Source organism: Plectrocnemia conspersa, unplaced genomic scaffold (assembly GCF_051122295.1).
Source record: "Plectrocnemia conspersa isolate PC_06_02 unplaced genomic scaffold, ASM5112229v1 ptg000005l, whole genome shotgun sequence".
In the NCBI taxonomy this organism is placed as follows: domain Eukaryota; kingdom Metazoa; phylum Arthropoda; class Insecta; order Trichoptera; family Polycentropodidae; genus Plectrocnemia; species Plectrocnemia conspersa.
In genome coordinates this window covers 21,308,995-21,336,597 of record NW_028277169.1, presented here as the reverse complement: position 1 = coordinate 21,336,597, position 27,603 = coordinate 21,308,995, and the positions used below count along the sequence as shown (strand labels likewise).

General features: G+C 31.4%; 1 protein-coding gene across 2 annotated transcripts in view; it reads right to left on the bottom strand.

Moving 5' to 3' along the window:
* Positions 1-27,471, bottom strand: part of LOC148235162 (Y+L amino acid transporter 2) — a 30,589-nt gene extending 3,118 nt beyond the window's left edge. The window contains exons 1-10 of one of the 2 annotated variants that reach the window (XM_088186089.1): positions 27,379-27,471; positions 16,062-16,315; positions 6,555-6,698; positions 3,920-4,022; positions 2,836-2,961; positions 2,213-2,306; positions 1,873-2,145; positions 815-986; positions 496-748; positions 267-322 (exon numbers count right to left, since the gene is read on the bottom strand). In XM_088186089.1, coding sequence (XP_088042215.1) covers positions 267-322; positions 496-748; positions 815-986; positions 1,873-2,145; positions 2,213-2,306; positions 2,836-2,961; positions 3,920-4,022; positions 6,555-6,698; positions 16,062-16,304 — 1,464 coding nt within the window. In that variant the 5' untranslated portion in view covers positions 16,305-16,315; positions 27,379-27,471. The remainder of the gene's footprint in view (positions 1-266; positions 323-495; positions 749-814; positions 987-1,872; positions 2,146-2,212; positions 2,307-2,835; positions 2,962-3,919; positions 4,023-6,554; positions 6,699-16,061; positions 16,316-27,378) is intronic. The other variant, XM_088186088.1, reaches the window with a different exon arrangement.
* Between the last annotated feature and the right edge of the window lie 132 nt (positions 27,472-27,603).

The window sequence follows — 27,603 nt, the reverse complement described above, 5'->3', positions numbered from 1 at the left end:
TATATATGTTATTTGTAATAACTACTTCTTATCCATTCTCTAGTTTGTGAATGATTTTATGATAGTGATTTCAAAGTGTGAGGAAAACCTGCATGTTTCATATTAAAAATAATACACATGTTGAAGAGCTAATAATAAATAAACAGTAAACATAAACACGGCATGCTGTATGATAATAATGTGCTAGGTGCTTTATTCATCATGATGCTATTCGTGAAATAGTGAAATAAAAAAATAGTTGAAACAAAAATGAAAAGCGGAAAAACCTTATTTTTTGGTCGGACAACCATCATTAGTTTTTGTAGGAACTGTGTCGCCATCCCTGCAGAATTGAAACGAAAAAGTCGATAATAAAAAAAGGAAAATGATACTTTAATCGGAAGCGCCGATCGCCGATTTATAAGTTAGTTATATTAATTGATGACCAATGACGGACATTAAATCGTTAATTCAGTGATTAATTAGATCTTATATAGGAAATAAAATTAAGTATACCTGTGCCGTAATTGAAGCATCTCGGCTTTGTCTTCCACGATATGAAAAGCAAATAGACGGGTATGGCTGACAATATCATCAAACAACCGTAGCCCGTCTCCACAGGGCTGGCTATCATCGGCACGACCGTCACGAATATACTCGCTAAGATGTACACAATTGGATAGAAGAGATTGACTCTGATGGGCCGATTGAGGTCGGGTTGCTTCCAGCGCAACCATGGCAGACATACAACGGCGACACCGATGCTCAACTGAAATTAAAATAATATAATGATCCAATTCACAAATTAATAATTAGATTACAATATAATGTTTACCCATGTAGCGAATCCGACATAGTTGATTAAAGCGAATATATCCGACACAGTCAGATAGAGCATGGAGAGTAAAGCCATGACAAGTACGGCAGGCGTTGGAGTCAGTCTTTGTAGCTGAATCATGGTTAAAATCTCTGGCATTTGTCCTTCGCAAGCTCCAGCGTAAAACAGTCTGAAAAAATGTTCCAATATGGATCAAAGCAAATCCTGGGATATATTTAATACGGGACACACATTGAATCTTATTGTGACCATAAATCTTTATATATTGACTTTGTATATTGTATTTTATTACTATGGAAAGACAAGGGCTTAATATCGATTTATATAATTTAATAGAAATTGTGGTGGCAAACAATTGATTTATAAAATTATATTTTTTGAATTCATATAAGATTCATGTATCACATATGAAGTGATGAATATTTTATTAATGGTTTTGAACTAGGCTAAATTTATTTATTATTCTTAAATCTTCCATTGTATTATTATAATATTTATTTATTATTCCTAAATTTTCCATATTAATAATTATACATTATGTGTAATATAATTTATAATCAATAAATGTCACTGCAGTTGGGGCTGTTTTTTTAATAATAGCGCATTTTTATAAATAAACATTTGAGTCCCGCTGTCGGGGAATGAGAACCCACAACCTAAGAGTTACTAGTCTGAGACGTTACGGACTGCGCTATTCTGTCCTATTATATTAATACTTTTTAAATTAGCGTATTATAAATAAAATATATTTTCTATGGGTAATTAATACAGAATTCTAAGGAAGTTATCAAGGTACGCAAATATTTCCATATCTTTTCTATGAATGAATAGAGATGCTACACTGATTGTGATTTCTGAATCAAGTAATCATTTCAGTTATTTTGAGAAACAAATTAAGTCTAGTGTTTTCATTGCTTTCAGTACTAGATTTTTGATAGTATATATAATAAGATGGTAAATGACATAAATTGATCAATACGCTTGAATAAAATAAGTATTTTAGGAACCTAATGTAAGTTATCTGAGAGTTTAATTCAATGACTATTATTATTTACCTTGATGATGTTAAAAGTATTCCATTAACAGCACCAAATGTAGACATGGCGACAAAGACAGGAATTGAAAAGGCGAAATAACCAAAGAGACGATCGGCGAACGTAACGGCAACGGCTTCAGATCCCAAGACTTCTTCCGGTGAAAGAGTTGTATAAAACGCAACGTTAGTTAATACGTAAACGACGGTTACGAGAGCGCAAGATATCGCAATGGCTTTAGGTAGATTCTTAACTGGATCTTTCAACTCTTCAATAATGAAGTTCAAATAATTCCTGAAAAATAGTTTTATTATTATTGTAAAATTATTTTAATTAATAAGTATATTAAACAAATACTAACCATCCATTATAAGCGAATAGGCCGGAGTAAAATGATAGCGCAATGGACGTCACCTCAGTTTTAGAATTGTTAAACGTAAAATGTTCAGTGTGACCTATGAACATATATAATTTAATTAATAATATAATGGTTTGTATAGTATCATCGGTATGTTTGAGATCTTTTGTGCGTTAATTTAAAACGGTATCCTGTCGGCAGTCTCTTCGGTCTTGTCTCTCACAGTATGAAATTTAAGACGGTCGGCGTTTGAAAATGTGTGCGAACAAAATTACACAAAGACAATCAGTTGATTGGGATGTGGGTTGCAAGGAAATTGATCATAATGTGAATGTTGACCTACTGTTTCCTGTATACATTCTAACCTACAAGTATTTATAGTTATCCAACGAAATTAATGATACGCTTAATATATTAAACTGGCAATTTATACATTTGTTCAAATTCAATAAATAAAAATATGGAGACATCTCTTGATTAAAGTTATATTATAAATAATCCACTATTAAATAAACATAGATATCTATGATTTCAAAGGAGTAAATTAATATTATATATTAATAATTTTAACACTGTGACGCATTGGGCTTATGACTATTAAGTTGAAGTGGTAGATATATACAAACCATTGCATAGTTGATAGATTCCAGCGATGATTATAATGAACAGGGCTATTAGTTTGGCATAAGTGAAAACATCTTGGACTCGAGTCGCCCATTTCACGTCCCAACAGTTGACGAATGTTAAAACCACTGAAAAATAAAAATAAGGATGCTATTAAAAGTTACAAGGATACGTTCTTTCAAATATACTTTTATACACAAAAACAAGTTTATAATATAAACAAGACAATAAAATGTTTATATTTAAACGATGTAGATATGTTACATCTAGAATTAATACCAGACATGTCACATTTACCTACTTCTAATTAAAATGTAAGAATAAAGTATGAAAAATTAACTTGTAAAAATCAAATTATAAAACAATCGTAATAACAACTATTGGCATCTTGGAAACTAATAGATCCATTAAACAATGACTGATCAAGTGACCAAAGGCTAAAGGTTTGGATTTAATATAATTTTACTAGGGACATTTGAACTAACCAGCACGCAAGACCAGTGGTATAAATCGGTGACTGTTACCTGTAAGACCTGGGTTTGAATCTTATATAGACATAACATAATGAATATACTATAGTGTTATTAAATTTGTATCGTGTCTGGGAGATCAGAATTAGAGATTAGAGATCATTATATAATTATAATTCCGATCATCATTACAGATAAGGTTGTCATAGATTTTCTTAATATTAATTAAAATAAAATCAAGGTCGTGCATAATGGCATATTTTGATCGTAAGCTGTAATAATAGCTTATATTTTATAAATTAGATGTCACTGACTTACAAACTTTGATTTCCATCTGATATCTCATTACTTAGTAGTATGTAGTTGATTGTGTTTACCCCGTTATAATACATTGGGCTTTTGTCTGTCATGTTGCAACGTAAAATTTACAGCACATAAATAATTAATCTAGTCTTATAGATTAACGATAAATTGATCTATATTTCTGCATATAGTATATAAATATGGAGAAACCATAACAAATGGACATGTCTAATATTGATTTTAGGTATCACATAAGAAAATATAAGAACATATTTTACAATTATTTAAGATATAAAGTTAGTGGAAGACTTACATATGCAGCACACGGCCAGTAATCTGACTGATTCGTCTGGTGGCGTACATTCAGGAAAGAATGGCTTCAAAACGTAAACACTAAATGTTAAAGCGACTATAGCCTGAAAATAAAACATATTATTAAAATTGCTATATTTTATAAATATATTAAGAAATATCGTTATTTATATATTCATTATATTTAGCTCAATAATATATTAAACTATATTTAAAAATATATTAATAACCCATAAAATTTGTATGAAAAAGTTATATACAATATCTTTATTGCGTTAACGTAGATTTTGTGATATTTTTTTATGAATCAATTTTCATTCAAAAAAACTAATCTTCATAACATTATAGAATTTACTAAATAAATATTATTTTACGTTAAAAATATTCTGAATCTCTTCTCGAAAATTTCAGTATCGTTATTTCATTATTGATTACTTCTGATACATTAAAAAATTTTATATGTATTATTTTTACATTTCAGAGTCTACGTGTTGTTTAATAACAATTCTAATTATGTAAATTCAAAATTGATCTACCCATACTAAACAGCTTCATTAGACGTGTAATACGAGCATGTAGTCAGCTAAAAGCTAATATACCCACTCACCCTCTTATTAGCATATCAGGCAAACAGCACGTAATATAAACTAATATTAGATACTTTATAAAAAAAGAGCGACTATAAGAGATAAATACAGTCTAAAAAATAGCTAAAAGTAAATGCGCAATTGTAATTAATTATTATAACACTTCACTCCCCTTCAATTATTTAGTTTAAATTAATGGCCGCAAATTTTGACATTATGACCTTTTCACCTGTCAAATAATGACAGGATATGCTTTGATTACGTGCTAAATTTAAATATCAATTCAGCTTAGATCGATCGCGTGACTGATTTAATTTAGTTTTATATGTCATCATACAATAGCAAGTATTCAGATATCGTCGATCTAGTTTTTGACATCTTTCGGCAAAATCTCAAAAATCATTTTAATTAAAAATATGCTTGATTATGATACGTTAATCGCATTTAATAGACTTAATTTCCTTATATAGTTATGATTTCCATCTTTAGTTATTGTAAATCTGAGCTTCATTGAAGTATCCCACGCTCAATTGGCCGCAATCTTTCACACAATTCGATTTAAGGCGATCAAATTCAATTGTTCGGCGCTCAAGCAACTACATACTCGACAGCAAGGTAACCCTCGCAGTTCTCGGCTACAAGCGAAATTGGTCAGATTTCATCAGACGGTCAAGATGAAATTTCGATGTCACAATGTCATATGTATTAGGGTCGTTCGAATTCGTTTCCTAGTACGAATAGTACGCAAATATACTACCGCCCAATTGAGGTCGGACCTTAGCATACCAAAATAATAAAAAAAAATGATGACCCAAATGAAAACATTTCTTCTAACGGCCGACGAAAGGAAGTATCACTGATTGGCGTATTGCGACTGACTTTAAAATATATTACTATCTGACGCACTAGATTGATTGTTGCATTCTATCGATTATTTATGATGCAATTACCAGCTCGAATTGATAACACTTTATTATACATTTTATTCATTTCTGCAAGATGTATATAAATAAAAAGTTTTAATCTATATTATAATTCTCAGATTGTATTGTAAATGAAACACTCGAGCGACACGACATTTTTTATCTATTTTATAGGTACCTAGAAAATTGTTTAATATAGTATACATTTTGAAACCGGTAATTTAGACAAACATAAGGCTTCAAAACCGAGCAATGTAAAAGTCGATAATGTCATTTTACTGAAGTGACACCAATTATTTTGCTTTTGCGAAAAGATAATCCATAAAAAATGGTTTACTCGCTCACTCAATGATACAGAAATTAACCTGAAAAACAAATGCTTCTCTCATTGTCAATTTGATGGTGTAATTCAACTAGAGAAACATCTAAAACATGTTTATGTGTTGTCAGATTAAAGTAATTCAAACAAAAAAACTCTTATAACCACTGTTAACGTGTTCAAAGATTAATATTACTAGGTACAAAATCTAGCTTAAAATAAAATTTACTGTAAATATTAAGGGAAATTGGAGATCTCAGAATTGTTTTGAGCTCTGGTGAATAAAAACAGATACAATCAAATGTCTTTAAAATTGTAATTACAAGGATTACATGTTTGATTCCGCTCATGGGATTAACACACATATAAGTATGATAATATTAATTCACCCTCAAAAATGACGAACAAATTTACATGGGAAACAGTTTATATATGCGCAATACACAATATTAAATTTCAATACCTAAACAAACATTCGCTGGTGTCAAATTGGACGCTCGTTTTTTTAATTACATATTTGAACGCATTTGCTTAATCAAACAGATATCAGCTCTATTACAAAAGCACATAATTCAAAACAATCACTCGATTCTCAAATTTAATTCTATGAATTAGAACAATATTACCAGTAGGTAGTCAAACCACGTGTACGATTTTATGAGTTATATATAATTTATTCTAAATATATCAATGTCCAAAGGGATGAATGGATTCGTTTGCAAAAAATGAGCAGTGATTGAAAATCTGTATTTCAATAATCCTGTGTCTGGATATTGTATTGCTTTTTTTTATTGTTTTTTTATTTACCTGTGAGCACGGTCGAACGATCATGCATTCAATCCAAAGTCTCATGAAAGCCAAAAAGGGTCCAAACGTCACCATTATGTACGCATAATCGGCACCGCTCTTGGTAATCATTGTTCCCAATTCTGCGTAGCAGTATGCTCCAATCTAAAGAAAAAAACATTTTAATAATTTGATGGTCAATAACATACAAATATATTTATTCTTTAGTGCCTCCTTAACAAGCGGAATATTAGGAATTTCAAATATATACAATAGTCCAGTCAAATAAGGGTTTAACCTCGGAATGAAAGATAACAAGCTGAAATTTTGCACAAACCTTTGTTTTGGCGTTTTAAATATATGGTGAAAAGTCTCAAAAGATATCGTGTCTGCTAATCAAGATATTAAAGGTCAAAGGTCATAAAAATCGTTTTTTTCAAATATCTCGCCTCCTTTGCGTCGCATGTCATTAGATGTTTCACAAAACTTATAGAAAATAAAATGTTCTACAAGTTTGTTAAAATTTATTTCTTCGTATGGTTAATGGTTTTCGAGATATAGCGCGGGGAGTGGGAAGCGCGCATCCGTTTATAGGATAACGCTATGTAAACTACGGAGCCAGAGTTACCTGTACATTCTTCCACAGTTTCGTAGAAAACATCGCAAATTGTTATCTGCTGAATGAACCCATCTAAAGCATTATAACTTTCAATCTCCATATCTTCAAAAATCATCATCGATAATGCAAAAATTAATAGCGTATGGCCTCTGATACTTCTTGCAAAAGCGTGACCATCCAACATTTTGTCGACAGAATTCGAAGCATAAATTGTACTGAGAGCTTCCTTGATTCCGCTTCCATTCATTATATACCCTATGCATCCAATAAAGACATAAGCATATGAAAGCCTCCTAGTTTCACAACTACTCTGGACAAGTCTGAACGGCTGATCAAAGGTTATTAAGCATGTTCTTTGTTCATGTTTCTTGGCAGTGCTTATAGCACACTGTAATGTAGTGTAAATTGTGTCCATATTACTCACAGGATGATGAATAAAAGTAAGAAACAGAATCCGAGAAGTTACAAGGTTCTCATTGTTTTTTGCAAGTTGTTCAATAAATCCATTCCACCCTGGCAACGGTGAGATATTTTTCCACTTTCCGTACTTCCACAACAAATCAACTACATTAAATATTTGTTCGGTTAGTTCTTCTACATCGTTAAAATTTTGAACTTGAATCTCTTGCTCAATCCGGGTACGACATGATTTCCATACACTAGAAGGGGTATATGTGATAGTGCTGCTAACTCCTTTGCACTTGGTTTTGTTGTAAATTTCTTTATGCGGTCATCAGATATAACTTCAGATTTTGGAGTTATTATTTTTATCATTCCCATTATATGAACAGTATTATAGCCATCAAGAGTATAAATATTTTTCTGCATTATCTGCAGCATACTGTACTAAGGCACTTGACTATGATGGTTGATTACGAGGCTGTGGGTGATAAACAGCTGAAATTTAACATTTTACAGTATCACTATATGAAGCGAAAAAACATAAACTTGACAAAATATCCAAAAGTCTTTTTGGATGTTTGGCCTATCTGTATTTTTTCTATGAAGAAATACAGATAAGCCTATTAATAACTGCGAAGAAAAGGACCGTTTTCGTATGGAAGTCATTATAGCATGACTTATAGCTGTGTATTTCGTTTTAAAATGCCCCGTCTTTTCTTTTCTGTTCTTTATAATAACTTCTTGCAGAAAATGTAATAAAGTTTTCGGAATTTCTTCATTAATATTTTACTCGGGGGCGGATAAGACTTGGTCTCAACAACAGAAGATCGAATATCTTCTCTAATAATCGCCGCAGCAGTAGCTTCCACTACGCGCAAGTGTTCTTCTTCCGAAGTGCCTTTTTTATTTTCATACTAAGCTATGGATAAGGACATCTCTCAACTCTTTCAATTTTTTCGCACAAATTTCTTGTCGAGCAATATTTCATTTTTAATTCCTAATAATACAATGAAGAAAGTAATAAAATTATGGTTCAAACGACTTGCCGAGACCACTTTTTTCACGATTGTTTACTTTTTCAAAGGTTATACCAAGTTAAGCAGGTAGAAATACTCGCTGGATTCTATAAACGGATGTACGCCTCTCACTTTTCGCGCTATATCTCAAAAACGGTTAATGATACAAAACAAATATTATAACTAAACTTGTAGATAATTTTATGCTTTACAAGTTTTGTGAAGCATCTAATGACGTGCAACGCATAAAACGCGAGATATTTGCAAAAAAAACAAATTTTGTGACTTTTGACCTTTGATATCTTGATTAGCAGACACGATATTTTATGAGACTTTTCACCCTGTCCTTAGAACATCAAAACGAATGTCTGTGCAAAATTTCAGCTTGGTATCTTTCATTCCGAGGTTTAGCCTTTATTTCGCCTTATTTGACTGGACTACAATATATAGACGAAGTTGGTGCAATTACCGACATATACTGATAATATAGGCTTACCAAGCTCTAAATTGTACTATAAATCAGTACAAAAACTACATACATAATATGCTTGTAATAAACACGTATTTGTATATATGATTAATTTTAGCAGGTGTTTCTATTGTAGCGAATGTAATTCTTGGGGCTACGTAATTAAACGACCTTTTTTTATAGAGCTGGCGAGGACCTGGGGTGTTAGACCGTTGTTATATATTGATTGAAAAAAAGAAAAGAATGTATATTTTAACAAATAAAAATTAATTTAAAAAACACCCGCTTCACGAGTTGAGCGGTGGTGTGGCAACACTGAGAACTGTCAGAACGCCGCCACACTATGATCTACAATATTTATTCCAAAGAGTATTCACAATATACTTTCAGACCAATTCACAATGATGATATTTGGTGGCGTCGATATAACAAATTATATGAGCTACATCGAGGGCCTGACGGTGTGAAATATAGCAAAATACAAAGCCTGCAAAGCGTTTAACTTTAAATACACTTGAGGGTAAGAGGAGCTCAGGTAGACCGCGGCGTAGGACAGTAGAAAAAGTACTGCCGTTGGATTTTTTGGATGCTAAGGGTCGTGTCTACGCCAACAAACTCGAAACATTGGAGCACTTAAAAACTAAATGTACGAAAAATCGACTACTGCAAAAGATTTAGAGGCGGCCATTGAATTCATATTATTTTTCATAAATAATGAAATACATCAAAGGTTTGGTTTTAAAAAAAAATTCAAAGATTCCTTAAATGTATGTTTTTTTTTTTTCTGAAAGTAAGAGCTGCTGATCTCCTCCGACTTCTCCTACAATATATAAGCTAAAATGCCGTTATAGAAAAATCGGCTATTTTACATCTGATTTGGAATAATTCTAGAGTTCGGCCCTAACCTCGTTACTAGTAAAAATCACACTAAATCTACACAGTACGAGCCTAGACCTTCTGGCCGAAGTCAGCAAGAATGAATTTCCACTTCGATCGTCAGATTTGGTCCAGCCATACCATCGTATTTAGTCGCCAAGAGCTAACACGAGTTTCGAAAGGAGAGCAGAAGTCACAAACGACCAATCACTATGCATTATATCAGGTTGTTCTATAAGTCTTTGCCTGTTTTTGGTGCAGGTTAAATGAGTTAAAAATTAAAACGTGTAATACTTTTACTAAATAATATATTCTCCATGTTTTTCTATAATTATTCTACACATGTTAATCGATTTTTTTATTCAGAAATCCCGGAACGACATTTTTATAATCACATTTGATACTTTCTAAATTTAATGGCATCCCTACCCACTGCATTACGAATGTTTTGACCGAGTTGAAACTCATAAAGCATAATATAGCTTAACTGAGATTATTTTATCTCCACCACCATTGTTGATTTAGGGTTGAAAATATTTAAGCAAAAAAATATCCCGTTACTAAGCAGCACCATTGATACGACTACTGCGAAAAAATAGTGAAATACACAATATTATAGTATATATAATATATTTCTATATAAATATTAATTAATATTAAACTTATTTGTATATTTACGTTTTTTGCTGAGACTTATCTACCTACAACGAAAGCACCAAATAAAACATACTTTGTAAGAAATTATATTTTCCCATCTACAAAATGGCCTAAAATATTTATTGTAAGCTAAAACTCAGGAATCTATATTTTATTAAATGCAACTAATCAATGCTTATAGTTTCATATTACGCAACGAGAAATAACGTAGTAATATGTATTATTCATGAAAACGACGCAAAAGTGCTAATCAGAATTTTAAAATTCAACGCACACAAAACGAGACATGTTAAATGAAATCAGTTTTAAGAAATAGGAAAACGAGCTGAATCTCGAAACTTTTGATATGTAATTATTATATAAATAATAATATATAATACTATATATTATAGAATACAAAATCTCTTCTAAGCCTTTGTTAAAATCTGACGTTCAATTAGGGCGACTGAGAAACGGCCACCAGGGATTTAATTATGTCGGCATTAAGGAAGCAGCATTGCTCTATTTATCAAACGAGATACAAAAAATATATTGGGTATCAGGTGCGTTCAACTCTGGATCGAGTACCACCAGGCGGTCCCTGTTGTACATTTTCGTCCAGATAAAGAGAGTGAGAGAGAGAATCCAGTTCGTCAATTCTTAGAAATTCTGGTACCTGACGTTCAGGAATTTCGCCCGGAGAATTTACCTGTACGCGTGTGCAGGGTACGGAGAGCGTTTTTTAAGACCGCCAAAGGGTTATAAATTATGAAGGAACAACCGGCCTGTCGTGTTGTTTATTGGATTTACAATGTGATAAGAATCAGCTGGGTATTATTTAACAATTTGGCCGTATGGAGGACGTGAGTGTAGCGGCGTTTATAGCAGACGACCTTTTCTCCTTCAAAGGAAAGATGCCCGCTCCCCTGTATCATTCAAAGGTCAAATTTTATTTTATACAAAAGGGTTGCGAAGAGAAGTGGTCGATTAGTGCGCATTATCGCCACAAATGCGCTTATGGAAATTAGAACAATTGCTTCCCGTGGAGTTAAGAATCCTTACAAACTCAAATAAAGAAAGTACGTTTTTAGTAGGTATATACAATAGTATGAAAATAGAAAATATTTATATAGTACAAGCTTATGTAATTAATGATACCAACGATTCTCAAAGCCGCAATCTTAACCACAAATAATGAAAATTATGTGAGTATTTTTGTTTACAATTTTCATCATATCATAACAGTACTGCAGCTTTAAAACTCATTAATTTTTAAAAAGGTTTTATTAAGCTCTTTATTTTTATTATATACAATACAATAAGAATATTAGCTCATGCGTTTAAGGGTTTATTTATTAATAAATGGCGATAGTTTCACATAAAACCGATTAAAATTGGAAAAATGTATTTAAAAATTAGTATTTTTTTATATACGTTCTCATTACCAGAAAAAATACCTTTAAAGTGTGGTGAGTTGTCAGAAAATGACTTATAGAGTATTGACACCAGATCAATCAGGATTCCGAAAGAACCACTCAACGAAGACAAACATACAAATTATAGTATCCAATTGAACGGAAGAAATGGACGATAAAAATAAAATGATTAGTGGGGTGTTTATTTTTTATTTAAGATTTTATAAGGGAATCTGCAACAATATATAGATGGATTAAAAAGGTCACGTATTAAATGTGGACATTACACTAGTTTATAATTTTATAATTACAAAGGTTTCACATAAATCAGTTTAAAATAATGACAATAATTTTATAAACATATGTATAATATATACGTGTCAGTTCTCGATGTAGTATTTCATAATCGTAGTATCCCAGTAGTATTGAATACGTTTTTTAAATTTGCATTATACATAAGTGATATTCTGTATGAGCTGAATATAGATCATTATTAAAGTTTTTTATACCATATATGTATGTACGCACATGAAATGTAACATATATTAATTATTTATTCTGATCTTTCAGACACGACAGAAATCACAAAGTCGTTATCATTGACAGATGTGTTTAAGTTCAACATTGTTCAAACTTAAGTACCTTTTTGGAATGGGTGGAAGCATATCGTCCTTCCAGTACTCGATCATATGACTAATGCCAAAGATTCGGGGCGGAACCAGACTCTTTGTTTTATTATATTTGCCATGTGTAACGACAGATTCAAAATCGGCACATTTAGCAACAGTTATCTTGTGGAATTTGGGTGCGATACATTTTCGGCGGAGATATTCAGCACTGAATCCGGTTTTATATGTCGAAAATAGATCCAGTGGTTTTTAATACAATCGTTTCGCTTATCGTTAACGGATGATTCTTAGTGAACTTGAGGTTTAATAGTTTTAACAACAAATTTCAATGCGACGATTATGGGTGATCCAATTTATTTAGAATCTAAATTATAGATCATACTATCTCATTCTTTATTAATATATTTGAAATGGACTTAATCAGGTATGAATTTTCGATTTCTCGATTTGTGCTATCTGAAAATTATAATTAGTAGAGATTCAGGAAGATATCTCTTTGAAAATATCTCCAATAGAATTTCGAAAACTTGTTCCAAAATCAAAGTATCCCATCCTAAGAAAAGCTGCCTGCAGCATTATTTCGCATTTCGGTATAACCTATTCCTGTGAATCCTTCTACTCGTCTATGGAATAGCGCGTCCCAAATTTACCGTGTTATTGGGGGGTCTACTGACATATTGAATTGATTTATTATATTGTACCACATGATCTTCCCGATTTTCAGTTAATTACAGATTGACCACGATTGAGAAAGGTTCAATTCAGTATTTATCCCCTTTGGCTATTTTTAATTTATAAATACTTTGTGCCCTTCAATTTTTGTTACTTTATATTTCTTTACAGCCCTAAACGGAAGGGTGTAAACACTGTAAACTAATAAATTGCGACTCTTTTTTATACTAATTAAAGTTGGGACACAATGCATCTGTGATAGGTAAAAAGATTAACAAGGCGTTCGGAGAAGGGACAGCTATTAAGTGAACAATCCAATTATGGTTTATAAAATCCGTTTTTGCAGTATGAATTTTCAAAATGAGCCTCAGGGTAGACCAAAATTTTGAAGACTATGATGGAAGCTAATCCACATACGATTTATGAGTAATGAACATGGATTCTCTATGATAACCGAAAACGATCTTGACAATGGTTAAATGCATATGATGCTCCAGGACACGCACCTAAACCACCATTGCACCAAAAGAAGATAATGGTCAGTGTTTGGTGGATCACTAAAAGAGTGGTTCATTATTCTTTTTTAAGCCAGGCAAATCAATTAAAGCTATTTCATATTGTCGTAAAGTTTATGACATGAACGAAAACTTGAAAAAAGCCAATCTTAATAAACAATTATGGATCAATTATGCTGCACAACAACAGCATTTGCAAATTCAATTAAACAAATTATGAAATTTTGCTGCATCCCTCATATTCACCTGATCTCTCGCCGATTTTCACCTATTCTGCCACTTGGACTTTTAGAAATAAAACGTTCCGAGCACAGAAGAAGACTTTATATAGACAAAAATCAATACTTTGACTTGGTTTCTCGATAGAATAAGGCCTAAAAAGTGAGTGGAGCTTATTTTGATTAAAAAATTTGCAAATGTTGAAAATATCGCATTTTTAATTTCACTTACAAATTCTGAAATTCATATGGTACTTTTGTGCTTCGTATTATGTTTATGTTAAGTGGCATATACGTAGAATATTTTTTCATATAAATTATAAACAAGTAGTTTGACATCTACAGGCGGCCCTCGACTTTCGAACGTTCGACTTTCGCACAATTCGCTATTTAGCACATTTAAAAAAAAAATTTAATTTAATTTTTTTTAAAAAAACGTTTTGATAGCGGTGAATCTTTTGCTTCAATCGGACGTTCGTATGATACAAACAGTTCTACGATATGTTCAATTTTACAAAATAAAAATATAATTAAAGAATACGTTCAAAATTGTGGAAAATAAAGATATATTTTCACAATCTTTAATGATATGTTTCCAAAAAAACACAGCAAAAAAAAAACATGGATGAAATGGAAAATCTTTGTCATCGTAGATCGATGACCAACATCAAAAAGATGTCCCTCTGAGTATTTCAATTAATCAAGCAAAAGCTCTTAGTTTGCACAAAGATTGGAAGGATAGATTAAAAAATATTTTAACACAGTTTTTCAAGCAAGTAACGGTTGCTTTTACAATTTTAAAATGAAGTATTCTTTTCATAATATTAAATTTACTGGAGAATCGGCTGATGCGGATAAAGATACTGCAAAAGAATTTATTTCCTAATTATCCAAAATTATTGAAGATGTAGAATATTCCTCTAGCCAAATATTTAATGTAGATGAGACAGGTTTATTTTGGAAAACTCTTTAACAATGAAAAATATGAATGAAGCCTTCACGCACCTTGACAAATTTTTAAATATTATGGAAGATTGTGATCCCAATGGAGAACGCATATCTCAAGTGCGTGGGACGATCAATAAAAACATAGCATGTTATAAAATACTATATGAAGAAAAGAAAAAGAATAGTGGAAAGCAGTTAACTCTTGATAACTTTTCAAAGGAAACACCCGCAAACCTCACTTAAACGTGTCTCTTAAACGCCTCTTAAACATATAATATTTATTTGATAAATAAATATTTTAAAATACACACAATTTAACTTTTTTTTACTTCCCTCGACTTTCGCACACATTTTCAGGAACCAATTATGTGCGAAAGTCGAGGGCCGCCTGTATAAGATTAAAACACTGATCTCGAATTGAGTCAAATACAAATATTGAACTAAATAAAATATGAATGACAATATTATCAATAGTTCAACATCCACCTATTTTTATACATGTTATCTTATGTACATATTCCCTACATGCTTTCAAATAACAATTTCGTATAATTAATATATAGATATCGACTATGTAGGAGGTCGGTATAAATTATGTATAAAATTTAATTATGCATTGTATTCGTTTATGATCTAATAACATAGTTGAATTAGATTACGTTGACAAATTTAATACCCAGTTGTCTATTGTATTATTATGTATGATCGTCATTTTAATCAATAAAAAATATATATAATCCAGATAGTATCCAGCAATTTTGGGCAGAAATACGTTCTTATTTTTTAATCATACATTTCTAGTTCAATCTAAGCTTATGATTGCGAAACTGAAAACTATTGAAAGCAATCAATCAAAGTATTGAAACGTGTAGAGTGTACGATTAAGTCATATCAATCAAATTTTCAATACATTTGCCAACCCTGAGCATTGCACTCTCAACCAATTCAATACCCTCTTAGTGTATTAGAGCTCATTTGATGTTAACAAGGCGACATAATACATAACCGGATATATTTAAGTTTAATAATGCTCGAATGAAAAGTGTATTCAAAATGATATTATATATGATTGCACATTGTTTGGAAAATAAATAAAAGTGTGTAAGTACTCGCCATAGAAAATATTCCAGATGCCAGCCAGACAATTAACGCCACATTCACACTGCCGGTATGCAGCAAGACTCCAGTTGGAGAAACAAAGATACCGCTTCCTATGATGCTTCCCACGATGACCGTGCATCCGTTGAGCAAGCTCATCTTGGCTTTGAGGGTGATTTCACCCCCTTCATCTTTCTTTGTAAGCTCTATCTCCTCATTCGGCGTCTCGGCGCTTTTACCGTTCTTTTCGGCGCCCATGGTGGTAGTAACTGCAACAAGAAAGCAAAGTTATAATCAATTATAAATTACATAAATAATATATCATGCTTTGCATCTGCATGAAAGATCAGTTTAGAGATGATTTTAAAACAATACATCTATAGATTTCGTCTCTATTACATATATGTACAACAATTATTAAGTTGATATATATGATACATTAATTATGAGCTTAACTTCTCACTGAAAACTTTGACTTAAAATATGTAAGAGGCTGTGTTATTGTATAAGTGAATAAGATATTATTTTAAACGGCATTAAAAGTATGTTTGGAAGTGACATGGACCACAAATTCTGCACTACGAATATGGTCAATCATCAATCAATAAAACAACGGGATCTATAATTTATCCGATACCGTTCTCCAATGCTGTATGATAAGCTCTATTTTTTCCACACGACCGATCGGACGTGATCGGTTTTATGAATGCGAGTTATTTGATACGAATGTTATAATTGTAGATAAGTATGATTTTTTCTAGGAAAAAAAAAGTATGCGAATACGAACCACAGACCATGAGGGCTTTCACGTTTGAGCCATTTTCAATAATGAGGTTTTCCACAAGACGCCCATGGAATTCGTAATCGGCCATAGTGTGCAAGCGATAAGTATGTCAGCTCAGTCGAGCCCTGTGAGTTTCGTAAGTAAATTAGGGGAAATGTGGGTTACGAGCCTCTCTGAAAGCTTCAACCAATATCGTGTGAATGTGTTAATTCCTGAAGGAAAAGTAGAAAAAATGCGACCTCGTTACGTGGCCTCGCCTTCACTTCATGGAGCTACACCCCTTTCTACAATATATTAATAGCAACTTGCCTTAAATATTACATTACAGAATTTTATAAATATATATTTTTTACAAAACATACAAGATTCCAAAGATGATAATTCAACGGATTAATTTTTAAAATATAGTTAATAAGTTGTATACAGTTTTAAAAGTGAAACAAGAAAACTTACAGGGATACAATTTCTCACCTCGTAACTGCAAATATCATATATTTTATTTTCTTACTTATATATTAATACAAATAATATGTAAGTATGTTTTTTTAAGAATTAGTCAATTTCCTGTCGTTTTTGTTGTTAAAATATAATTTATGTAAAAGTATTTATTTTTGAGGATCTTAGATTGGACAATATAACTTATAAAGTACACGTTTACAAATATCTATGTATGTAATTACTTACATAATTAACCTATTTATTCGTTAAAATTTTATCATGATATTGCGGTTATGATGTCGAGTAATTATACGTAACTACATAATGGTTATAAGACAAGTTCAAGTTCAATTTGTCGGTTATATTATGTATGAGTATTACAACACAACGATGGCCACGAATCTCCTGATTCAATTTCAATGTCCCAACTTCAAGATGAAGTTCGATGATCTTCAAGCCAGTGATTGTAAAACTGAAGTATAATATCAAGTCTGAATTTCAGTAATTTAAAAAAAATAATATTTATATATATATATATATATATATATATATATATATATATATATATATATATTATTTTTTTTAAATTACTATATATATTATATATTATTTTATTTAATTACGCACACCTGTTTTTCAGATAAGCGTTAAACAATAATATAGGGTTGGCTTTACCAGAACTTTGTTTTTTTCAACAAAAAAATTCTGCGAATATCGGCCACATTAGACACGGCCGATAAATATTCTATACCCAAACATTTTTCGAAGGCGTAAAAGCATTTTTTTTGTTGTAAAGAAGCGTTTTATTGTCTCACATTTCGAAACAAAACAAATGCGCATCTAAAATCATAGATTTTAGAACGGCACTAATCACTCAGGTATATTGAGAGACAAGTGTTGCTCAAGTATACAATTTTTTTTTATTATTTTTTTAAATTTCAATCGGGATTTATTGTAAAAAAACAAATATAATATATGATTTTAGAAACACTAGGAAATTGTGTGCTCTGGGATTTTGCATTTGGTCAATCAGTTTTCTGGATTTCGAACATAATAAATACTATTCCTTAATCTTTTACAGTATATTTTTTTTTAATTATTTAATAATGAAAGTTAAGTACTGTTAAATTATTTTATATGTTCTTTTAAATGCTCGTGATATTTGAGAAGAACGTTCCGATGAAATTCAACGACTGCAAAAACATATTTTTTACAACACATTGCGGAATCTGAAATTAAATCACGTTCTCTCTGCGGTTCGAATTAAGAACGAAATGAAAAAATATCACAATGCAACTGCGGTGAAACATTTCAAGCAAAATTCAGTACTTTTTGGCGCAACGTATTTGCTATCTAACTATTGTATATCAAAACAACAGTTATCTGGCGTCATTATATGTATAAGAAAGACTGGTATTTTGAGGCCAAGGCCCAAATACAGAAGGAGAATAAATATTATTAACTCGCGAAAACGAATACCATTATTATGCCGCGACAAAGGGTGAGGGATAATTTTGGAAAATATTCCGAGAGAATCCGAGTCGAAATGAGAAGCTGTGGATGACATGTCATTATCTGTATTCAGGCGGACGTAATTTGAATCGAGCCAAGATCGAACTAAATTGAAGGTTCCGATAGTGAACGATGACCGGTTATTGAGTTGTTTTATTATTATTTTTATATATTGCATAAGAATTTCTAAAAACTGAAGATTTTTAGGTTTTGCGGAGTTTAAACTGTGTAAATATTGAACCTTTTTATGACGGAAAGCATGTATTTCGTTATGTTAATCAAAATTTTAATAAAATGTTTATATTAACCTAAAAAACGATATTTTTTTAATGCATCCACGACGTTTATTGACAGGCCACAAAAAACATAACGTTTAGCAAAATCAACATTTCCAAGTATAAAACTCGTCAATAAAAAAATATTTGCATTCATTAAAAAAAATGCAAATTTAGTTATAAATAAATGCGCAGTGACGATTGCGAAAAATTTAATAACATAAATATAACTTCTATTGAATTATTTTAAATAAGTAAACTACAATTCAGCAAAATACAAACAATATATATTTTTAATACTGTTAGCACTAAGATTTTATTTGAAGATTTTTTTATGTAGTGTTCTAATTTTTATAGTACTTGATAAAATCAATACTAACGTAATTTTAATTTTTTTAAGATTTCCAACAAATACCATAGTAATAAAAAATCTATGATACATTATTTCGTTTTTTAGATAAACTCGGGACGTAGATATTCAAAAGCATACATTTATTTCTAAAAACATTTCATTAGTATCCCAATGGGAGGAGTGGGGACAAATTTTTGGGGCATTTTCTCGTTGAGGGACCAAACTTAAAAAAAAACACAGTAAGAATATATGTATAAAAAAGTAAAAACCGACCTCAAATAATGAATCTGAACTAAACTACATTTGTTTCAGATGCATGTACTAATGTATTTTGAGTATAAGTTCCTTCAGCCCTTTTTATACATACAAGAAATAAAAATAGTGGAACATTGCCTTCAAAAGCGCTTATTTTCTAGATAATAATTACACAATAAATATTATTATTCAAAGGGACAGATTGTAGTATTTAGTGAAAATTTGTTTGCAAATTATTATTGACTTTATTGCTTTTTTAATGTTTCAAAAATATTAGTCATGAGACGACATATTCAACGAATGTAAATTAGTATCAGTAATTTACACTCGTTTACACGATTTTATTGCTTTTGACGTGGATTTTTGACTTCTGAGAAGAGATAATTGTTTTTTGCGCTCTCTTATTAGTCAGAATTCGGTTTAAATGTCACGATTTTATTGCCTTTGACCTGGACTGGAAATTTACTACGTGGCAACACTGAGCACCAAATCAAACAAGACTAATTATCAGGTAGATATTTTTAATATTTTTTAATTCCTAATTAAAATATTTCGCATAAAATATGATTTCAAAAAATATGTCGCAATGGTGGCTAATTTTTATCTTTATTTGTAGCATAGAAAGGGTTAATTCGTACTTATTATTAAGTGCCATTTTTGTCATGAGGTCTGGAATCATTGTTTTTACAGGTCCCGGGTTTGCTCTCGGCGGCCCTGGTCATGATTGATTTATGTGTTATTCCGATTGTGAGACTTACGGTAGAAGCTGTGTAAATTTCTCAACAGATTCCGTACTATACATATATTTTTTACATGAAAGTTTAATTTGCTTGTTAAATTGGGGAATCATTGTTACAAACTTTATGGACAGTCTTAAAGTTTTAATGAGTTTTGAACCGTTAAAAAGGAGAAAATATAGTTGTTACTTGCACATTACTATCTAATTGTACGAAAGGCAGTATATTTATATATATATATATATATATATTTGCAGAAGGATATTAACTGTGTGAACATTTAATCGACTCATCAAACAATTCAACTATTAGAGAAAGTAAACAGATGGTTTACTCGTATATCCGAACAAATCTCACGTCACTGTGTAGGCTGCTACAAAATGAACCTTATGGACAAATTAGATTGGGATATAATAAAAATGTTACAAATAGCAAAAAGTACATAGATGGAATTGTGGAAATTAAAAGTATTTATAACTTTGATTACTGTCCTGTCAAACTTTGAGCACGAAATGTCTTTTAGTTTAGTTATAGCAGCAGTTTTAATAAGACGTGTTTGGTTGTTTGCTTAATTTATTTTTATTTTAAATGGCACTAATACTACTTATTCTTTTAGTATGTACATTGATTCAACCCTAGTCTATTTAGAGTGGCAAAATGGATTGCTATACATATTATAGAAGAGATAGAATATCCGTCAAAGATGACCTCAACAATAGCAAACCTTGTGCATATCAACTGGCAGCTTACATTCTATTTTAACTGAAAATTTTGTGTGCCGCGAGTATAAATTATAGCATAAGATTGTAAAGCAGTGGAGTGAAATAGAAGATAGGCCACCAAAGTTCAAAGCTTGTCTATCGGCGGACAACGTCATATCTTCAGTTTTTTTGGTTGCTATGAATTTTTCGAAAAGAGAAAAACAATCAACAGTGATTATTATTGTGCCCTTTTGAACAAGTTTAGATCAGTTATTGATTAGAAACGACCTAGAACACAACGCAAACAAATCATGTTCCATCATCACATCGCTTCGGCTCATTCGTCAATACAAACAACCGTCAAAATCCATTCTCTTGGCCTCCAAGTGATTTCCCATGCTTCGTATTCAACAGACCTGGCTACCATCGATTTTCATTTGATCCCACAAATAAATAGATTCTTTGCTGGAAAGAGATTTGAGACTAATGAGGAGTAGAACTATATTATCAAGAGATTGACAAATCGCAAACACGAATACTACCCTAAACATAGTTCTACGAAAATTTTATTGTTCCGTCGAAATTAAAAATCTTTGATATATAACAGTGGTAAACATTCTATAATACGCAAAATTTTGCGCTACGCTGCAAAGTACCACATTCATTTGCAGTTATATAATACAATAATAAGTTATACAATTTTGAATTAGCCTGTATCAATAAATTAGATTGATTATGTTTTATAAATAAGCAAAATAATTTTCTTTAATCAAAATGAGTAAAATATAAAAAACGTTATACTGAGCGACCAAATGCAATTCTTCACCTTTATAATTAGGCCTCAATATTTTCTTTAGAAAATAACAGTTTTATGGCTTCTGTTTGTGTATCTGTAGGTATGCTTATCAAGTAAAAATTTCTGCAATCATTCGTCACATTTCTCCATTTTTTAATATCCTCGTTTGTAAATACAGTGAATAAGGATGGCCTTAGAATTGAACTTTGAGGTACTTAGACATCTGATCGTTTAGAATTTAATATTAATTTTTAATAGTCGGTAATAGCACCTGGAGCCAAATTCTTTATCAGGTAAAAAAATATTTTGTAAAATTCTTTCATCATTTTTATAGCTACTGGCGACAAGTTAATGAGTCGATAGTTCGACGGGAATGTGGAATCATATAATTATATCAGACTGCTTTTAAGCAGCCAAAAAATAATCGTGGTTAAGAGAAGATTTTAATATTTTAAGTAGATAGCCTAAAGTGACTTTTGGCAGGAATTTTAATAACACACATTGGGATGAAGATGTTTCCAAGAGATTTGCGTATCATATTAAGTTCCGTTAATGTGAGCTCTGATTTGTTTGTATATTTCACTTTTGAAGCTACTCTACACTGTGTTTAGAAACTGCACTATAAAATATAAACTAATTTTGTGAAGGGGGCATAATATTTTTTTGTGTCAGCTCGCGGCGTAATATTTAACTTACATCGCCTTAGCGAACATTTTATTTGCACGCAATTTTTGTGCTACGACAGGGAATATTATTATTATTGACACGCATACGCTTTAAAAACACAATAAATCAAAACGTGCAGTTTTAATTTATTGCGTTTTTAACGTGATTCCAAGGGATTGGCATTCCCAAAGGTTCCAACATCAACGGCTGTTCAGTGCCTTTAAAAACACAACGACAATTGCAGTATTGCCAAACCTGTTAAAACTACAACAGTTACACAAACATAATTATAAAATAAGAAAAACATAGCAAAGGAACCTCCTCCATCTCAACCAAATGCGTATACATAACGCACTTCCATTCAGAATACACTTCCGACAGGAACCTTGGTGAAATTCTATCAGTTATTTCCGAATTGAAACACTCAAGAGTGCACCAAGCGGAGCTACGCTAAAGCATCGACCATGCAACTGATTCCCTCTTCATCAGAACCCTGATTCAACTACGAGAACACTTCGTATTTAAATTCAAATTGTTACCCATTTAATAGTGATTTATAAATTAAATAATATATAAAAAATTTAGTATTTAGTTCCTAAATTAATACTAAATTTGCCCATATACAAAAAATAAAAGCGTGACCGCTACATCAGGACATTTAATAGCTATTAATACATAATACACACATGCAAGGTAAATAATAGCACGTAATTAACAGCTTCTGTAATATTACCAGACTGAAAAGTCTGAGATTTGATACATCTATTTTAACTTTTAATTACTAGATGTCATCATTCAACTATATCATCATCATGTCAGTGCGAGAGCTATCTATCTATTTCATCATTATTCATAACTGAGAAAGAGATGGCAAGTTTGGGTCGACTATTAGCTCTAAGCTTATTATACGTTCGATATACTAATCATTACTCCGATTAATTGATAAATATAAAAAAATATAGTAATGATTTTAATTTCTATAAACTTGTTCAAAACATAAACAGGAGTAATGATAAGTATATCGAACGTATATTCGTGTCGTGGCCTTTAGAGAGCTTTCCATCTCTTTCTCGATTATGAATAATGATAAAAAGGATAGCTCTTGAACTGACTGTGTTAACGCAAATAAAGTATATGGCCAGTTTTTATAATTAGCGTTTTTATTATTATACATGAAAATTCAATTTTGTTTCGAACTCTTACCAATATAGAATGAATATGTATATACAGGGGCGTCGTGGGAAATTAAAAAAATGGCAGGTGAATAACTTAACAATCTTTTCGGGCTTTAGTTTGAGTTATATTTTTTGCCAATTCAAAAACCAATTCACAAGTTCCTTTCATACATAATAAGTAAAAAAACTTTGCCATAAACTTAACACAAACATGATACAAATATGAACAGAGATTTGCTTCGTATATTTCGTAATTATTTCATAAATACTTGAGGGTTGTAAAACTAGTCCTTAGAAGATGCCAATTGTAAACAAACATCTGCCCTAAATGAGTATGGGGGAAGGATTTCAAAAGTCTTAAAAGGGCTTGAAAGATACTGCTCTAAACACCGATTTTGAGATTTGTAGTAATGTAGTCAAGTTAACGTAAGCCGAGAACAAAAAACATAGAAGGATGTGGATTAAGAAGAGCAGTTCACATGCACTTGAGATGTAAATAGAAAAATTAATATGAAGAAGACATTACTAAATCCAATTATAATTTAACAAATATATTAAATGGGCCTATGGCCCATGACCTTCGGATTCCCCTCCCCTTCTCAATAGCCGGTTGTATACCGTAAATAAAACATCAATCCTCAACAAATATACATTTTTAAAGCGATTATAGTTTTATTTTGTTCAAAAAGCTTACCTAACAATATTTCAATCGATGAGAATACATATTTCGCAAAATCACCGAAAAAAAATCTGACAGTTAATGTAAATAAAAACAAACGAATCAGCTATAATATTTTGTTATCTCTATTCTATAATAAATACAATGATATGTTTATTCGAGTTTAATATGTAAACATCTATTATGGCCAAATTTCTTAAAAAATAGTTTCAAAACATTCAACGGTTAAACACCTTAGTTCAACTTTGCGGTCATCGTATCAAAGGAATATAGAAAAGTAAGAAATATATTTATCTCAGGAAAAGGACACATGACTCCATTTGCAAACGATAATATATTCAATGATTTTATGAATCATACAAATCTTCCCCTTTTCATAGAAAAAATCATCCCTCCTCCTAACCTTTATTAAAAAAAATAAGCGACGAACAAACAAAGCAGCTCACTATGTTCCGTAAAACGTTCATTTATCTCTTGAATCACCAAATTCACCCCCACAGGGGTCGACCACGTGACTCATTCATCCCTCGGGTGCAATACTCTCCCGTCAGGATCAAATTTGACCTCAGAATGTCCTCGAAATCGAATACATAGCGCACATTTTTTGCATACGAATATTGTTACAGTTTGCACAGCTCATTTTTGTTTACAATATTACTAATTTTCGCCAACAACAAAATAAATCAATCCCACAACCTTTGACATTATGAATGTGTGTTATTATATACCATGCACGTAGTTATTGGATACGAGTCGTATTACGTTTTAGTTCAATTTTTAGTATATATATAGACGAATACGATAGTGTTATTGTATCAAGAATATTATTGAAATTAGATTTAATTGTTAGGCGGATACTTTTTCTAGATGATTTAAAACGATCTAGTTTGAGGATTATTTAAAAAATTTAACAATGTTAAATATTAGTATACATGCTCTGGAGTGCCACAAGGATCAACTCTTTGTCCACTGATTTTTTTTTGTTCTCATATACAAGACGATTTAGGTTTTGGTAAATCATTACCGCAACATTACTATAACATATTCTAAAATATTAGACACTGCGAGCTTTCCTTATTATCTCAGAGGATTAAATGGTAAGATGGAATCCTAGTATCATACAAATATGATACTAGGATTCTACATATATTTCTATTGATGTTTGTATATACAAATTTCCAAACAAGTTACTAAATTACATCATGCATTATTTTTGTCTCGAGACACACTCGTGCGTTGCGTTCTTGCACATGTTTCGACGCACAGGGACATGCCGTCATACATTTTCATGCCATCGCCGTCGCAGTGGAAAAGTCTATCGTTCATATTAAAAGGTGAGGATCGAATGAAGCACGTTTAAACCGAATTTTGATCAATAAGAAAGCGCAAAAAACAATTATACCTTTTCAGAAGTCAAAAATCTACACCAAAAGCAGCGGGAGCGCTTTCCGCTACAGCGGCGTCGACACGATTTTATTGCTTTTGACGTGAATTTTTGACTTCTGAGAATTGACAATTTTTTTTGCGCCCTCTTATTGACCAAAATTCAGTTGAAATATACTTCTACTAACACTCTTATATCAAAAGTTCGCAGTAAATTGGTAAGGATAGCTATTATATTTTTTAAATATAGTGTAATATCGAAATGCAGACAAACTGTGTAGCAATTCTGTACTTAATCATACATATAAACTATAAATAGTTTTAGTACTTTCATTAGTAGGTTTGAGTTTGAACAGCAAATTGCGTTTCACTAGCGCCTATCAGTTAAATTATATTTTTGCTAGTATAAATGTATATCTACTGGTGGTTGAACTTGATTAGTAAAAATATAACTTTACTGAAAAATCATTGTAACATTTATACATCACATGTAAATAAACAATAATAAATATGTAAATGTATATATTACTACATATGGAAAAGTTGAAATCATATAATTTTAATAGCACCTGCCATAAAAATGATATTTTCACTGATAAAAATATATATCTACCGGTAAAAATGTATTCCGATATGATTTCACTGAAATGACATATTTAAAAAAATATTTTCGGGATAGATTCGAGACGGTTTTTTTGGATTTTCTTTGGTGGTTATTTTTTTTAAATATTTCATTAAGATTTATAGTATTTCATTAAATGACATGCATTTTTCTGGCCATATTCAATAAATGCTTCCACCTGCCCCCTCTCCCAAATGACGTCCCTATCGACACATCTTTGCGAAATTAAGCACACGTGTAAATTAACGTTTAGCGATAGCAATCTTATTACTTAATGGAGAATCTGCAGTGATAGATATATTCATGTTTCATACAGGGGAGCTAGAGCTATATAATCGTACGTTTAATGGTAAGTTAAAAATAAATCAAATAAAGAAAATTTATTCGAATCACTGCTACTTTATATGTTTAATGTCGTGATAAAAGACTATTTACTATCATATAAATATGACAGCTTGTCTTAATACTTTTTTGACGTATTTTGCGTAAATAATAAATAATAATAAAGTTGGTAACAATTACTCTTAATTTATATAATTGAGTTTTACGGCCATTTAAATAATAAATAAAGTTGTATTCATCGTAAAATATTCGCGGTGTGAAAAATATCCAATTAAATTTGCCATGTGCGATTTAAATCCGGTCAGTGCTACCAATAAAACAAGCAAAATAATTTGGTCTTAAAAATTTTTTTCCTATATATGTATGCAAATAAATAAATTTGCAAATATAAAATAAATACAAATTTAATAGTAATCATTAAACTGCTAATTTCGCAAATTCGAATAAATTTCCCACCGCGTAAATACACCACGCTAACCACCCCCGGCAATACGCGAAAGCGCGCACGTGACACGATAAGGGGGGAAATCGCCTAAAACGATTATTTTTCGACAAGCGTTGTAAGAAAATTCGATGTTAATTCATGGTTTGGGGATTTTCATTTATAAAAATTACCTGAGCGCGGCTGACGCAAAAGACGTGCGAGTTGAGACGGAACAGCGAGCGGCCGGTAAAAGCCTCCTACCCGCTTGACGCACCACTTGCGACTGGATCCATAACCCTAGGCGCTCGCTGGAGATGCTGCGTTCAGCGGTGTACAACCTTTTCGCGAGCGGGGCGATCGATTTAGACGTTGGGGTTGGTACCGCGTGGCATGTTTCAGAACATTCAGAGCGTAAA